The sequence below is a fragment of the Prionailurus bengalensis genome, chromosome X (assembly GCF_016509475.1).
Source record: "Prionailurus bengalensis isolate Pbe53 chromosome X, Fcat_Pben_1.1_paternal_pri, whole genome shotgun sequence".
Taxonomy (NCBI): Eukaryota; Metazoa; Chordata; class Mammalia; order Carnivora; family Felidae; genus Prionailurus; species Prionailurus bengalensis.
This window is the reverse complement of record NC_057361.1, coordinates 115,922,207-115,937,450: the sequence shown is the minus strand read 5'-3', so window position 1 is coordinate 115,937,450 and position 15,244 is coordinate 115,922,207. Positions and strand designations below refer to the sequence as shown.

At 45.2% G+C, this 15,244-nt stretch overlaps 1 protein-coding gene across 7 annotated transcripts in view; it reads left to right on the top strand.

Annotated features, from left to right (window-relative positions):
- The window catches only part of ATP11C (ATPase phospholipid transporting 11C), a 172,102-nt gene that overhangs the window by 113,536 nt on the left and 43,322 nt on the right, over positions 1-15,244 (top strand). For all 7 annotated transcript variants that reach the window (XM_043570518.1, XM_043570515.1, XM_043570517.1 and 4 more), the window contains 8 exons: positions 2,690-2,851; positions 3,462-3,613; positions 4,659-4,730; positions 6,587-6,660; positions 8,851-8,954; positions 9,391-9,572; positions 11,026-11,289; positions 15,018-15,192. In XM_043570518.1, the coding sequence (XP_043426453.1) occupies positions 2,690-2,851; positions 3,462-3,613; positions 4,659-4,730; positions 6,587-6,660; positions 8,851-8,954; positions 9,391-9,572; positions 11,026-11,289; positions 15,018-15,192 (1,185 nt within the window). The remainder of the gene's footprint in view (positions 1-2,689; positions 2,852-3,461; positions 3,614-4,658; positions 4,731-6,586; positions 6,661-8,850; positions 8,955-9,390; positions 9,573-11,025; positions 11,290-15,017; positions 15,193-15,244) is intronic.

The following is a 15,244-nucleotide window of genomic DNA, read 5'->3' as shown; positions in this document are numbered from 1 at the left end:
ACCTCACAGGGATGAAGGGTTTTTTCCAGGGTCACGAGGTTCGTAGGTGGTGGAGCCATTAGGTTGAACGATAATGAAAATTTGTTTACCTACAAAATAGATGTTTCAACGTGTTCACGAACCTTTAGCTCAGGGCCTTTTCTACCCCAGAACAGCTGTCTCACTTCAGGCTTCGCATCCATAAAGTGGTGGGTTGGACTAGAAAGGAGGAGACTGTTGAAGTCGGGCGAGCAGTAGGCTCTCTGGCTCATGAAACGTGATAATACTTTTGGGGCGCCCGGGTGGCTCAATCGGTTGAGCGTCCGACTTCGGCTCAGGTCATGATCTTGCGGTTCGCGGGTTCGAGCCCCGCGTCGGGCTCTGAGCTGACAGCTCGGAGCCTGGAGTCTGCTTCGGATTCTGTGGCTCCCTCTCTCTCTGCCCCTCCCCAACTTGTTCTCTCTCTCTCAAAAATAAATACATAAACATTAAAAAAACTAGATAATGAAATGTGAGAATATTAGTAACAACTGATCCTGTCCTCCCCCCCCCCCCCTTTCCTGAGTATAAGGTACGTAATAAGTAGAGCAGTGGTTCTCAAAGCAGAATCCCTGGACCAGCAGCATCAGCATCACCTAGGAACTTACTAGAAATGCGCAGTACTGGGGGCACCTGGGTGACTCAGTGTGTTAAGCATCCAGACTTGATTTTGGCTCAGGCGACGATCTCACGGTTTGTGAGCTCAAGCCCCGCATAGGGCTTTGTGCTGGCGATACCGAACCTACTTGGGATTTTCTCTCCCTCCCTCCCTCCCTCTCTCTCCCTTTCTCTCAAAATAAAGAAATAAACTTAAAAAAAAAAAAAAAGAATTCATATTACCTAGCCTTGCCTCAGAACTGCTGAATCAGAAACCGGGGAATAGAGACCAACACTCCGAGTTTTAACAAGCCCTGTAAGTGAGTGTGATACAGATCCGTGCTGCACAAAATGTTATATTGTAGGGAAACAATTACATTCTCTCTCTATATATTCTTTTAAGTTTATTTATTGATTTTGAGAGAGGGGGAAACAGAGCATACGAACAAGGAAGGGGCAGAGAGAGAGAATCCCAAGCAGGCTCTGCGCTGTCAGCCCAGAACCTGTTGTGGGTCTCAAACCCATGAACAGTGAGATGACCTGAGCCAAAGTCAGACACTTAACCAACTGAGCCACCCAGGTTCCCCTGCGCTGTAGTTTGTTTGTTTTTTTTTTTAACATTTTCTGCACTATAGATTTTTCTAAAGGTTTTTTTGTTTTTTTTTTTAAGTTTATTTATTCATTCTGAGAGAGAGCGAGAGAGAGAGCAGGACAGGGGCAAAAAGAGAGGGAGACAGAGAATCCCAGGCAGGCTCCAAGCCATCAGCACAGAGCCCGATGTGGGGTTCGAACCCAGGAGCGGTGAGACCACAACCCGAGCCAAAGTCTGACGCTTAACTGCCTGAGCCACCCAGGCACCCCTGCACTATATATTTTTAAAACCACCACCTCTGACACTCTTAAAAGATTTCTAAATGGGTTAATGCCCATCCACGTGCAATCACCCAGGACAACCTTCAGGGGAATACGAAGGTAAATAATTCGGATCAGGAAAAAAGCCCCAAGGAATTTTCTTTTAACTGGAAAAATCTAGATGATACAGGAATAATACCACTTGGATTAATTTAAAGAGAGAATTCAAACTTGGCTGGCTAACAGAGCAAAAAAAAAAAAGGAAGATTGGAATGCTATATTTGTGCCAGTGCTGCTGCCGTGAAAGGCTTTGAAAAATAATTAGAAAGCAACTACTGCTGAAGTTCGTCTCTTTCTCCCTTACATAATGAAAACCTTAATCTTGTGCTTACGCTTGGTCCTGTCAGCCCATCATTTTAACTATTTAAGCATCAATTGCCAAAAAGGAGGATAAAATTGTGGGTTTCCAAAAAGCCAGATGTTATAAATAGAAGAGATAAAAATTGAGATAAAATGCAAGTGCTCAAAACGGTTTATTTTGCCCGGAAAGTTTATTTCCTGGCTTATTTTTTTCCCCATTATTTATGAAAGTATGCTAATACTTTTTTTGCTTATATTCTACTTTAACCTAGTATTATAAACTCCACTGTTGTTTTTTTTAACTTAGAAAATGTGTTCAGTAGTATCTAAAAATATTCACGGTGTGTGGAAAGAAATTTCATTTATGCTTTTGAACATTATAGACTTACTATGTCTCCTCATTAACTCTTAACATTATTATTTTCCCTGACCGTCTATATTGTCTGACTCAATATGCATTGTATAACAGTGCATTTTACTTCAATCCAGTATATTCATAGTAAATTTTCCTTTTTAAGGAAAAGTTTTGTTACATCCCTATTAATTTAGGTTCCTCCCAAGTATTGTGTGTGCGCGCACGTGTGTGTGTGTGTGTGTGTGTGTGTGTGTGTGTGTGTAATAAGTGGTCAGTATATTCTTATTTCTACCTTGGACATGTGATACTGTTTCAGTGTCTTTAAAAGTACTTGTTCATTTCCCACTCTTTCCGTACTGCCGCTTTTGTAAATACCTGACATTTGACCAGAAGTCTTACAAAATGTGCTTTGCTATGGATATGAAAACAGGCCTGCCTGAGAGCTTCACTCAAAACTAATCCCACTGAAGAAGGTAAAACTGCCTATGTGTGTGTCCTTGTCTTTAGGTGGATTATATATTTACAGACAAGACTGGAACGCTCACGGAAAACAGCATGGAATTCATCGAGTGCTGCATAGACGGCCACAAGTATAAAGGCGTAGCTCCGGAGACTGATGGACTCTCTCAAACTGACGGGCCCTTAACGTATTTTGACAAAGCGGATAAGGTGGCGTTCTCTGCATTGTCACTTTAGCGTGCAAAGTCAATCTAAGTGCTGTTTTGTTGTTTTGACTGCAACTTTCTTGTTTCACTAACGCCCCCGGAAGTTGCAAGCCAGGAGCATTTATAAACAGAATTGTGGAAAATGGCAGTTGGGGAGAAGTTTCCCTTGTCCGTCTGTCCGGGCAGAATCCTTTGTGCTTTGTCTTTAAAAATATGAGCTGCTCCAAGGCTAATGTCTTGTCAAATCGTTCAAGTCCCAGGAGCGTCGAGACATTAAATGAACCCAAGTCTCCCTGCACCTGAGCTGTTGCCAGATTGTGAATTCGATGGCGAATGAGCTCTTTGAGGCCATAAAGAATCCGCCGATTTAGCATTAGGTGGCACGGTGGTAGCCTGAAGGAGTTAACGCAGCCCCTGGGGTATTTTCCTTGAGAACCGGGGATGCTGTCAGGTACAAGGGAGGACAGCCAGCTCATTTGAGTATTAGAGATTTAGAGCTTTCAGTTTGCTGGAGGTGGTAACATTTTCTCACATCGGTACCTTTTCTCTGTTCACCGACTACCAAGTGATCCAAGGGAAGATCATAGAGTCGTTTTTCTGTTCCTGATCCACAGAACCGAGAAGAGCTCTTTCTGCGTGCCTTGTGTTTATGTCATACTGTAGAAGTTAAAACAAGCGATGCTGTGGATGGGCCTCCCGAATCAGCGGAATTGACGTATATGTCCTCTTCGCCAGATGAAATCGCTTTGGTGAAAGGAGCGAAAAAGTAAGCGTTTCTGTTACGCTAGACCTACCTAGACCAGTAAGTTCTAGAGATCGAGAGATCTGCTGCCCAGCACTGTACGTGTGGCTGACGACACAGTACTCCGCACTTCAGAATCTGTTAAGAGGGGAGGCCCGCTAAGTGTCGTGGACCACAGACAACACAACACCAGTGGGTCACAAGGCGATTTTGAGACGTGTCGGATATGCCTCTTAGCCTGCTTGTGGCGATGATACTGTGGCTATTTTCGTGCGTTCGGACTTCTCAGGTTGCACGCCTTAAGTGTGTATTGTGCTTTGCGTATCGGTCAGACCTCCATAAAGCTGGTTTAAAAACCCCGAGATAAGTTGTAGAGAGATACATTAGCATTTTTGAAGACCAAAAAAAAAGAGTAAGCACTTCTTGTACTGCTCTGGAGAAAGCGAAATCACAGGAGGGCCGGAGTGGTTTTTCCTGTTTGCTTCAATCACCTTATCTTATAAATATTCTTTACCAAAAACCCGAACTGCTTTATCTGAACGTGTGTGAAAAATTCCCCAAACCTAGCCAATTAAGACCAGAAAGGAAATAGCGATGCCTAGCTGTAACTTCCATGACTATTTATGCATGCCGGCCAGAAGTCCAAATGTTCATATTATATTCTGCGAATTACATAACAGTGGCCACTTTCTGTACCACACATGTTATTTCTGAAGTGTTCGCAGCAATTTTGACGTCACTCTGTAACTGACAGCCCCGTTTGACCCTTGAGGCCTGAGATCATTAAGTGGTTAAAAGGTCACCCGATGTGTTAGCTACAGGATTGGAATTACAAATTGCCTCTTCCTTTGGTTATCATTCATGACTGGGCTTTGACTTCCTCGGTGTTTTCATCTCAGCTGGTACAGAGAGGTATGGTTATGGACTGAGATTTTTCACATGAAAGAGAAGAAAATACTAAACAAGTATGAGTTTAGTACTTGTTTAAAGTACTAGCGCAAGGGACAGCGCAAGGGACAATTAATCGCTCTCTAGAGGTACACAGAGGTCTCTTTGTGTGTTTTGACAGGTACGGGTTCACGTTTGTAGGAATTCGGAATGGCCATATGAGAGTAGAGAACCAAAGAAAAGAAATAGAAGTGTAAGTAGCCCTGCGTGTTCGATGTTTATCACTTCTTAACCCCACGGTCCCCCGTGCGACAAAGGAATCTTTCTCGATGAAGGCATAAGATGCCGCTGTCCCAGCTCGGAGTTTTATGTAAGTGTAGTTGGAAAGAAGACATTTCTCATAGGATGCTAGAAACTGGGACTTGAGGTGGAAATTATCCCCATTTGGCTCACATATGGGTCCAGTAGCCTGAATGAGAGTCTGCCTGGACTTTGTTTCTGAAATTTAGATGCCAATTTTAGGCCTCCAACACATGCTGTAAGAAAAATCCATGAACATGTAGGAAACCTGCTTTCCGGAACCCAGCCACTCCGGGGTGGCAGGCCAGCCAATCATGGCAGCTTTGATGTCAAAAACTTTGTCTCCTTCTAGGCGCTCAAGTGTGAGCCCCGGGGCGGGTACCCCGAGGCAACAGTGTTGCTTTGTTTCTTCTTCTCTACAGAGATCCCAGTGAACAAAACCACCTTGGCTTAATAGCAGATTTTAATTAGGCTCTGTGATTAATCTGAATTCCTTCTTCTGAATTTGAAATGTAATTAGCTTACGTGATTTCCATTCTGGCCCCTAGCATCTCGTGAGACCCATCTCGGAAACCTGTAGTATGTACGGATGTGTTTGGGGAATGTGCCCCGTGGGGAAGTGATGCGTAGAAGCCGGAGGAAGGTGCTTTGGCCTGACTGCCAGGAGCCCGGAGTCATTATTAGAGTCCAGATTCTATTGGAGTCCAGTCATTATTAGAGTCAGAGAGGGAGCCAGTTCAGAGCAGTGCCCCTATCTGGTCCACACCGAATAATACGCTACGTGTAGGTATCCCGTTCATACACCCCATCCCAGAACCAGTGACCCGCTCGCTCCCATCAGGAAACAGCCTTCGTAGTAACTATTGGTAGGTGAAATACTTGCATCCAAGTTGTTTCTCTTCAAAAAATATTTCCCCATGTTTTTGCAGGTAAGTCTTATTTTTACTTCTCTGCATTCTCTCATCTCATTAATAGCACAGATCTGATCGTGTCATTCTACTGTTTTAAACCCTTCAGTGGATTCCTGGCACTCTTAGGATCAAATTCCAAATCTCCGAAATGGCCCACAGTGTTCTCATTTCCCAGCCCTTGCTCACCCCTCTTTCTGTTCCCCTATCAACTAGATTTCAAGCTTTAGTGAACTCCTTCATGTCCCCCTACCCCTTTGCACATGCCCTTTCCTCTACTCCGAATGCCATGACACCCTACCTTCATCATGTCACTCCTGCAGAACACAGCCCAGGCACTGCCTCTTCCAGGAAGCCTTCCTGCAGATGTCTTCCTTCTGTGCTTTCCCATCTCCCCTGTGACTCCCTTCACTACATCATATGGCAGGTGGACAGGTAATCATCTCATGACCCTCTGCTTCCTTTCTCATACGGTGAGCCTCTCGAGGGAAGAGACTCAGGCAGATTCTTGTCTGTTTTCCAGTCCCTCACATTGTGCTCGACACACAGGAGGCACCCATAGATGATTAAGATAATTGGCAGAGCGGGACTGTTCCTAGACCCCTCCAGAAATGGCCTGGTCGGGCAACTCTTTGCGCCCCATTCCCACATGGTCGCTCGCTCCTTACCATTGTAAGTCACGTAACGAGAGGATACAGATATCCCTTAACGAACACCTGTAGCCTCTGACCCCATGTTCTAAGCGCAGAAAAATTTCAAAGACAAAATGGAAAACACCAGCTGCGCACCCAACCAGCAGCCCTTACCAAAAGGGGAAAGTCTATTCAAGACGTTCCTGTTGTGTTTTATTTTCCCCATGTGATCTAGGTGTTTTCTTTTTCTCATTTGTCTTCTCATAAAGGTACGAACTCCTTCACACCTTAAACTTCGATTCTGTCCGCCGTCGTATGAGTGTAATTGTGAAAACTCAAGCAGGTACACATTTTAAAGACTTGGCTTTTTCTCTTTGGCCGTTTGTAGCGTTGTATGTTGAATGAGGTGTTTTAAGAAAGGAAAACATTTTACATAGTATGTGATTGCCTAAACTCCTGCAAAGCAGGAGTTTCTGTATATGCCTTAATGTATTTATTTTTATAACGTTTATTTTTGGGAGAGAGACAGAGCTCGAGTGGGGGGGGGGGGGAGGGGGAGGCAGAGAGAGGGAGGGAGGGAGACCCAGAATCCGAAGCAGGCTCCAGGCTCTGAGCTGGCAGCACAGGGCCAGACCCGGGGCTCGAACCCGTGAACCGCGAGATCATGACCTGAGCCAAAGTCGGACGCTTAACTGACTGAGCCATCCAGACGCCCCATTAGCAGTAGAATTCTTGAGTGTAGAGAGTTGTTGGCGCTCCCTGCCTGATCTTCCTCATTTCCCACTGCTTCATACTTCCTGGGAACAGGCAGGCTAGGGATGACCCAGGTCCAGACTGCTGGGAAAGGGTCTTGTGGCTTCACTGTAGCTCGCTGGGCTCTCTGACAGAGTGCGGAGGCTTGCCCTTTTTGCTTTGGAACCGGTACCATCGTCCCAGGAGTCCCCATGTCTTCTGCAGGAGCCATGGTGGCCGAGATCCCTTCTGCTCCGGTTGAACGAGAGCCATGGAGGAGCACTCCTGCCTCATTTGCGGGCCCTCAGATGCGTGCGTGCGTGCGTGCGTGCGTGCGAGAGAGAGAGAGACTGTGTCTGTCTGTCTCTGGGTAGTTTTTCAAATTTCCCTTGATTCTATCCTAGTAATTTACTTTTCGGTGTTAAATCTGCCCCACATCCCTTGGTGGGAGAATGGGAAGATAGAGACAGACCCTTGGGGGAACATTTCCCACTTTATTCATACTTTGTGGTGTGACTGCCAGGTCATGAAATCGATTTCATTATGCGAGTGCAGGATCTGCTCTGTGACTTTTAAACCCACTGTGGATGTGCGAGGGGAAATGTTTTTAAAAGCCGCTGAACGTTTGAAATGCTCGGTATCCTTACCGGTAATATATACGTGCACGCACGCGTTCTACCGCAGATGGCGTGGTGGCCGGGGAGAGTGGTCTGCCAAGGGTCTAGACCTCAGAGCTGCACTTCTTTTGAACTTGTTGAACTCAGCACTTTGCCTTATAAGGGTGAAGTGTCTTTCTTTTTTTTTTTTTTTTTTTTCTTCAACGTTTATTTATTTTGGGGACAGAGAGAGACAGAGCATGAACGGGGGAGGGGCAGAGAGAGAGGGAGACACAGAATCGGAAACAGGCTCCAGGCTCCGAGCCATCAGCCCAGAGCCCGACGCGGGGCTCGAACTCACGGACCGCGAGATCGTGACCTGGCTGAAGTCGGACGCTTAACCGACTGCATCACCCAGGCGCCCAAGTGAAGTGTCTTTCTTAATGCTCACCCTTGCCTACCTTGCCGGATGCATGGGTGATCTCAAGCCGCACTTGTACTTGCACTCTACAGGGCTGTTTTCCAGTTTCCATTAAAAAAGGTCAAGCCACCGTTTTTAATTTTTTTTAACGTTTATTTATTTTTGAGAGAGAGAAGTGGGGGTGGGCAGAGAGAGAGAGAGAGAGAGACAGAATCCGAAACCGGATCCAGGCTCCGAGCTGTCAGCACAGAGCCCGACGTGGGGCTGAAACCCACGAACCGCGAGATCATGACCTGAGCCGAAGTCGGACGGTCAACCGACTGAGCCACCCAGGCGCCCCCAGCCACCGTTTTTAAATCAACCTCTAGTGTATTCAAAGTGATTTTATCTTATTTGCACTTGGATTTAGCCCTTGACACCTGTAGAGGCCGTCCGTGTGTGCACTTTAGACCAGGCTTGACCACGTTGTCAAAGAGAATTCAGAAGCAGCTTCTTGACACGAGCATGCTCTTCCATGATTCACTGAAAGGAAGTATATTTTAACAGAGCTACTTGCGTACTCGGAGTTATTATTTGTGTACATATTAGTCTTAAGAGGTAGTGGGCACTGTCCTGAGAGGTTAGAGGTCAAGATGTCTCATTCCATTGGGGTGAGCCTTGCTGGGCAGACCCGGGGTCCACCGTAGCTGGGTGGGAGGGGCCGCCATGAAGGTATCTGTTCTTCAAATCCCAGTACCAACCAGTCTGACCATTCTAAGTTGAGTATTTTGGTGTTTTATTTTAGGAGACATACTTCTCTTTTGTAAAGGAGCAGACTCTGCGGTTTTCCCCAGGGTGCAAAATCATGAAATTGAGTTAACTAAAGCCCATGTGGAACGTAATGCTATGGTGAGCCTACACTCCCCCACAAGTGCTAGAGATGGCTATTTTGTGGGATTGCTGCTTACATGTTTAAATGAATTTTAGCATGTTTATGGTCTATTTTTACATTTGGGGATTTAGTAATACTATATTCCTTATTTTAATGGAAAACATTATCCTGGAGCAAGTATCCGTTCAGAATATGTAGACTTGAAGTCTTCTCGAGAATTTTTGGTTTGTGTTCTGCGCCCCCCCCCCCTTTTTTTTAACCCCGAGAGCTATTGTTTTGTTGTTCTGAACCTAATTTGAACGTTACCATTTTAGTTGCAATCTGTTAGTGTATGCGTTTTGCTAAAAATATATCAAAATTTCTCTTCTGTACAGTGAGGCAAGAGTATTTAAAGAGGGTGTGGGGGGTTTTCCAATTATTTGGAAATAATTTGGGAAATAACTTCGCTTCTAGGACGGGTATCGGACACTTTGTGTAGCCTTCAAAGAAATCGCTCCAGATGATTATGAAAGAATTAACAGACAGCTCATTGAGGCGAAGATGGCCTTACAAGACAGAGAAGAAAAAATGGAAAAGGTTTTTGATGATATTGAGACAAATATGAATTTAATTGGAGCCACTGCAGTGGAAGACAAGTAACTACACAGTGATATTCCTGTTATTTTAATGACCGGTCATTTAGGGTGGTATCTGTCCACATTGGTAATTTATTCTCAAATTTTGAAATGTTTTATTCAGGTCTGTTGATATACCAGATTTTGAATTGTTTGTGGGAACAGGTTTGTTTGGAGAGGGAGGGAAGAAGGGGGGCAGAAAGAGAGAGAGAAAGAGAGACAGAGAACATGAGTGGGGGATGCGCGGCCGGTGGGGGGCGGGACGGCAGAGGATACGAAGCGAAGCAGACCCTGCACGGACAGCAGAGAGCTTGATCCAGACACGGGGCTCGAACTCACGAACCGTGAGATCATGGCCTGAGCCGAAGTCGACGCTAAACTGGCTGAGCCACCCAGGCATGCTGGTGATGATTTTTGTTAAGTATTTATGGCTTAGAAGAATGAATCCGTCATCTCTGAGATCTTTTGAATGTTTGCAAAGCCATCCATTTATTTATGCAAATATTTATGAAATAGTCTTGAGATGTCTAGAGAGCTTTGTGCTCGAGGCATCATTTGAACTCGTGCCTGATAGAATTGGTAAGACCCTGACAGACAGAAATGAGCAGAAAGGAAATTCAAGTTAGAGCAAACAACATAGGAGCTCAGTCGAACCTGGTTTAATAGGCTAGAGCGTGTTTTTGCATACTTTCAAATAATTTGCTTTAACTCTACAGGCTGAGCTCCACTAGACATGATTGTAGGGCTCCAGCATTGATCTGTCTGAAAGAATAGGTTTTAGACTCTTAATATTTTAGGAGTTCTTCAGAAATTATAAATGCAAATTATGAGACTGAAGCAAACAAAAATTTACACATGCATATGTATGTTTCAGCCACATTGGAAGATACTGAAATTTTAATGGGATTCATTTAGTCTAATTTCTTTGTTATTCTCTGGCCAAAGGCAACTCAAAGTATTCTTCTGTCCTTACCTTCCAGATTTATGCTTAAATTGTCTTTCTGGATGGTCGGCTTTGCTATTCTTAGAGCTCCTCAGCAATGGGGATTGGTTAACTTGCTTCAGTCTCTCGTTAGAATGTGTTTGGCCTTTTCTGTTTTAAACCATGTTAACTATTTGTTTTGGTGAGACATGAAATATAATGGAATACGTGAAAGTGGCAGTGAATAAGAATGTTTGGTGAGTTTATGAACATTTTAGCTAAGAGTGATGATTCTCAATTCTGCCATCGGATACCAGCTCCCTAAAGAGATGTCGTGAACTCTTTCAAACCTCACTGTTGGAAATTCGTTTTAGTAAGTAAAACTGTGCCAGATATACCAGAAAGAGTAGAAGCTATATAAGAAAACCAACCGACAACATGTCAGGACTCCAGAATTGCTGTGAATTGTAAAGAGATTCTCTTTAGCAAGGCTTCTTGCAGAATCTGTGTCCAGTATTTTTGAGGATAACAAGGTTGCCTTTGTATTCCCAGGCTACAAGATCAAGCAGCCGAGACCATTGAAGCTCTGCATGCAGCAGGTCTGAAAGTCTGGGTGCTTACCGGGGACAAGATGGAGACGGCCAAATCCACCTGCTATGCGTGCCGCCTTTTCCAAACCAGCACTGAGCTCTTGGAACTGACTACAAAAACCATCGAAGAAAGTGAAAGGAAGGAGGATCGATTACATGAATTGTTGATAGAATATCGGAAGAAGTTGCTGCATGATTTTCCTAAAAGTACTAGAAGCCTTAAAAAGTAAGGAACTGCGTCAGTTTCTTACATTTAGGCGTTAGCGTAAGTGTAAGGCACAGCCGTTTGTGCAGAAGGCTCCATTTTCTATGATTTATCATTCTTTGTTTGCAGGTGTTTTATCCTTATATGTTAAAACCTTCCCTGAGGACTTGGCTAATGGCCCATTTGAGATCATGGCGCCTTCTGCCTCTCTTTTAATTTAATAGAAAATCCTGTATTTCTCAAGCTTTAGGAAAGTGGTTCCGTTTCTTAATGTTTAGGGTCTGGGTAGTTAGCCCTCAGCACTCATAAGAAAAAATACTCCTTCTCATGGTCTCTTAAATTAGATGCAATGAAACCAGCCTCTAGAACATTTTCTATGCAATTTGAGGTCCTAGAGCCATTTTCTGTGTGGATTTTCATGCCCCAGAACTCCGAAGGAAGCCAGGTACCTGCTAATAACATGGCCACTTCACCTCTGCTTTCAACTAGCTGCTTAGGAAGAACTTGTAGAACTTAAGGGTCTCCAGGAAAGCCACTGATGCATAGTAATTCAGTGCCCAGAGGGACGCCTGGGTGACTCAGTCGGGTAAGCGTCCGACTCTTGATTTGGCTCAGATCATGATTTTACGATTTGTGAGTTCGAGCCCCGCATTGGGCTCTGCGCTGACGGTGTGGAACCTGCTTGGGATTCGTTCTCTCTTCCTGTCTGTCTCTGCCTCTCTCTGTCTCTCTTTCAAAATAAATAAATAAACTTTTACAAAGGTAATAATTCGTGAGGTGCCTGGGTGGCTCAGTCAGTTAAGCATCCGACTTCAGCTCAGGTCATGATCTCCTGGTCCGTGAGTTCGAGCCCTGCGTCAGGCTCTTTTGCTGACAGCCCAGAGGCTGGATCCTGCTTCGGATTCTGTGTCTCCCTCTCTCTCTTTGCCCCTCCTCGCTTGCCCTTTCTCCTTCTCTCTCTCTCTCTCTCTCTCTCTCTCTCTCTCAAAATAAATAAAACATTTACAGAGAGAGGCTCAGAGACATGCGGTAACTTACTCAAGATCACATAGCCAACACGGGGTGGAGCAAGTCTAGCCAAAGAGCCTAGGCTGTTTTAACAACTGTGCTGTGTCTGGATCCCCATCTCTAGCGTTTAAACAAGCTTTCAAAATGATCTCCCCGTATTCATGAGTCTGTGGCCATTTCTAAGCCAGCTGTTGTTCTTCTGGTACTTGGGCATCAGTGAGAGTAAACGTGTTTTTATTAATTGCCTGTCATAAATGTTTCCTTCCTTTAGCCAAGTGGTACTTATAAAGGCAGTCCAAATTACATTTTTCTTGTCCATTTGTCTTAGTCTGCTCCGGCTAACGTAACAGAATAGCATAGACCAGGTAGCTTAAACAGTAGAAACTGATTCCTCCTATTTCTGGGGTCTAGAAGCGTGAGGTCAGGGTGCCGGCATGGCCGAGTTCTGGTGAGGTCCCTCTCTGGCTACCTTCCGCGGTATCCTTAACACGCCACAAAAGGAAGAAGTGCTGATGTCTCTTCTTACGAGGGCACCGATCTCCTCATAAGGGCTCCACCGTCATGACTTCATCAAAGCTAGTCTCCTCCCAAAGGTCCCAGTTCCAAATGCCGTCACATCGGGGGTTAGAGCTTCAACATAGGACTTACGTGTGGCGGTTGGGGGCATGGGGCGTAATTCAGTCCGTAGCACCATTCCGCGGCTCTGGGGCACTTTTGGCAAAGCCAGGGCTTATGAAACATCTCAGAACATTCCCACTTGCGGTTCATGTTCTCGGAGCTGGGCACAGACCTCCCTCGAGTTACAGAAGCATCGGACCCAGGATCACTTTCGCCAGCTTCTGCCTCTGTCGTTGTCCCCTTCCGCTTCAGATCAGCCACCAAGCCTCATTCAGGTTTCCGTTCTCACTGTGAGTGCTGCACATCAAATTCCTAGCAACCCATGCCTGGAAGCCCTTAAGTCCCTCTGCCAGACGAGTGGTTCTCCGTTACCCGCAGAATGAGGTCGCAGCAGAGGCCTCAAGTGACCTTTTCAACTCGCTTTCCTAATGCACCCCAGCACGCATTTTCTCCCCTCACCTCATTCTGCCCCGTCTTTCTACGACGCTGTTCTTTCCTGTCATTTATTGTCCCAGCCTCTGGATCAGTGGCCTTTCAGTGTCGTTTGCGTCTGTTCCGTCACGTAGACTTCTGTCCCCTTAAGGAGGTTTTTCTCTTCTCCAAGGAAAGATGGGTTAATAATTCTCTCCATTCTTCTTATATGTCCTGCTTGCAGTTGATGTTTACAAATATTGCTTGATGGATTACCGAGCCACTGTTTCTTGCACATTAAGTCAGCTCTGTGAGTAGGGAAGCGAAGGCGAACACCTGATTGATATCTCTTTAATTAGGGAATAAAACACACTTCTAAAATTACGAAGCAGAACGTGGACAAGTACAAAAGACACTGTAGTATTGCGAGAAATACAGAATCTCCTGGCCCACCCCTACCCTAGTGAGTCAGAACGTAGCCTTTAAGAAAACTCCCAGGAATTTTACCAAGAGTCCCTTCAACGGGAACCTTCCGGACGCGTACAATTCGACAAACGAATCCATAGCGATGAGATCCTGCAGTACTTCCCAAATGGCATCCAAGGTTCCCTTGATTCATCACTGGTTTTTTTTCTTGATTACAAAAAAATGAAATGTTAATTGGGAGAATTTTCGCAGTTGTAAGTGTCCCCCCATATGGTTTTCTTAAGTACTTGGCACCTGTTCCATTTGTCTTTCCTGGCACCTGATATCTCTTAGTCGTCCCGGCTGTGCGTGAGAATCACCTACAGAGCTTTCTGGAACATCTACCTTTGAATAACCAAGCACTGCCCAAGACTTCATTTGTCTGGGAATAGACCTCAGGCATGGGCAATTTTTTAAAGCTGACCAGATGATTCCAACGGGAAGGCTATGGTTAAGAACCACTAATCCAGTATAAAATGATACTTATTTAAGGAACGTCTGTCATTACATCAATACATTATCATGGTATTTTTTTATGAACACTGTGTCTTTTAGGTTCTCCGTCATTTTTGAGAAGCCAGGTCCGTCGACAAGGCTTTGTCACTCAGGAAGAGAGGTCTTCTGTGGTTTCTGTGCCCAAAGCCATTTTGTCTTTTCCCTGTATTACTAACAAGTTTTCAGATTGACGATTTGTCTTCCTGTCAGAGCTTGACTGACTGATGTGTAATTTCCAAAATTCACCATGAGTTTCTAACACAGAGCCCGCCCGCTAAATGTCCATTATTTTTATACCTTTTAGAACTTAATATCTATATGGGCATCTTGAGTCTCCAAAGATGTCACGGAGAACCTCTGTTGTGCCATTATGAGAGACATTTGCCTCTTTACAGGTCCAGGAACCTGATCGGTGGGGACTCTTATGTGGGGCCCTCCCCTTTGTGGGTTTGTTTTTTTTTTCCAATGTTTATTTATTTTGGGGACAGAGACAGACAGAGCATGAACGGGGCAGGGGCAGAGAGAGAGGGAGACACAGAATCGGAAACAGGCTCCAGGCTCCGAGCCGTCAGCCCAGAGCCGGACGCGGGGCTCGAACTCACGGACCGCGAGATCGTGACCTGGCTGAAGTCGGACGCTTAACCGACTGCGCCACCCAGGCGCCCCATCCCCTTTGTGGTTCTTTAAAAACTCCGGTTCCTGAATAGAAATGCATAAAAGATTCACTTACAGCCTGGTTTTTTCTTTTCCAGAGCATGGACAGAACATCAGGAATACGGATTAATCATCGATGGCTCCACATTGTCGCTCATACTCAATTCCAGCCAGGACTCCAGCTCTAACAACTACAAAAGCATCTTCTTACAGATCTGTATGAAGTGTACCGCAGTGCTCTGTTGCCGGATGGCCCCGCTGCAGAAAGCCCAGGTACCTGGACACTAGTTCATGTTCCATTCTGGGGGTTTCTGTACACGTACGG